Source organism: Malurus melanocephalus, unplaced genomic scaffold, assembly GCF_030028575.1.
Source record: "Malurus melanocephalus ecotype Western Australia unplaced genomic scaffold, MMel_1.1 scaffold_1739, whole genome shotgun sequence".
NCBI lineage: Eukaryota > Metazoa > Chordata > Aves > Passeriformes > Maluridae > Malurus > Malurus melanocephalus.
In genome coordinates this window covers 14,633-15,417 of record NW_026624971.1, presented here as the reverse complement: position 1 = coordinate 15,417, position 785 = coordinate 14,633, and the positions used below count along the sequence as shown (strand labels likewise).

The 785-nt window shown below is 49.8% G+C and overlaps 1 protein-coding gene across 1 annotated transcript in view; it reads right to left on the bottom strand.

The window, feature by feature from the left end:
* Positions 1-250: 250 nt before the first annotated feature.
* Positions 251-785, bottom strand: part of VPS28 (VPS28 subunit of ESCRT-I) — an 8,287-nt gene continuing 7,752 nt past the window's right edge. The window contains exon 5 of the mRNA XM_057388285.1: positions 251-299. Coding sequence (XP_057244268.1) covers positions 258-299 — 42 coding nt within the window. The 3' untranslated portion in view covers positions 251-257. The remainder of the gene's footprint in view (positions 300-785) is intronic.

Genomic DNA, 785 nt, shown 5'->3' with positions numbered 1-785 from the left:
CTCCGGGAAGGACCGTAGAACTCCAGGATGGACAGTGGAGCTCCGAGATAGACAATGGGATGGACAGTGGAGCTTTGGGATGGACAGTGGAGCTCCGGGATTGACCAGGACGGACAGTGGAGCTCCAGGATGGACCGAGACGGAGCAGGTGATCCCAGGACAGGACATGTTTGGGATGGACATCAGGGGAACGCCGTTGGCAAAGGGAATCCCAATCCCCCCAAAATCCCCCCAAATCCCCCCGAAATTCCCCGCACTCACTTCTCCCGTTCCCGGGCGTTCTTGTAGAGCTTCACCTCCTGCGGAAAGAGTGGACAGAGAGATGGTCAGTCTGGGATATCGAGGTGTCAATCCCGGACACTGAGGGGTCATTAATGGCTATCGAGTGGTCATTAATGGCTATCGAGTGGTCATTAATGGCTATTGAGTGGTCACTAATGGCTATTGAGTGGTCATTAATGGCTATTGAGTGGTCACTAATGGCTATCGAGCAGTCATTAATGGCTATCGAGTGGTCATTAATGGCTATCGAGTGCTCATTAATGGCTATTGAGTGGTCACTAATGGCTATTGAGTGGTCATTAATGGCTATTGAGCAGTCATTAATGGCTATCGAGCAGTCATTAATGGCTATCGAGTGGTCATTAGTGGCTATCGAGTGGTCATTAATGGCTATCGAGCGGTCACTAATGGCTATTGAGTGGTCATTAATGGCTATCGAGCGGTCACTAAAGGCTATTGAGTGGTCATTAATGGCTATTGAGTGGTCACTAAAGGCTATTGAG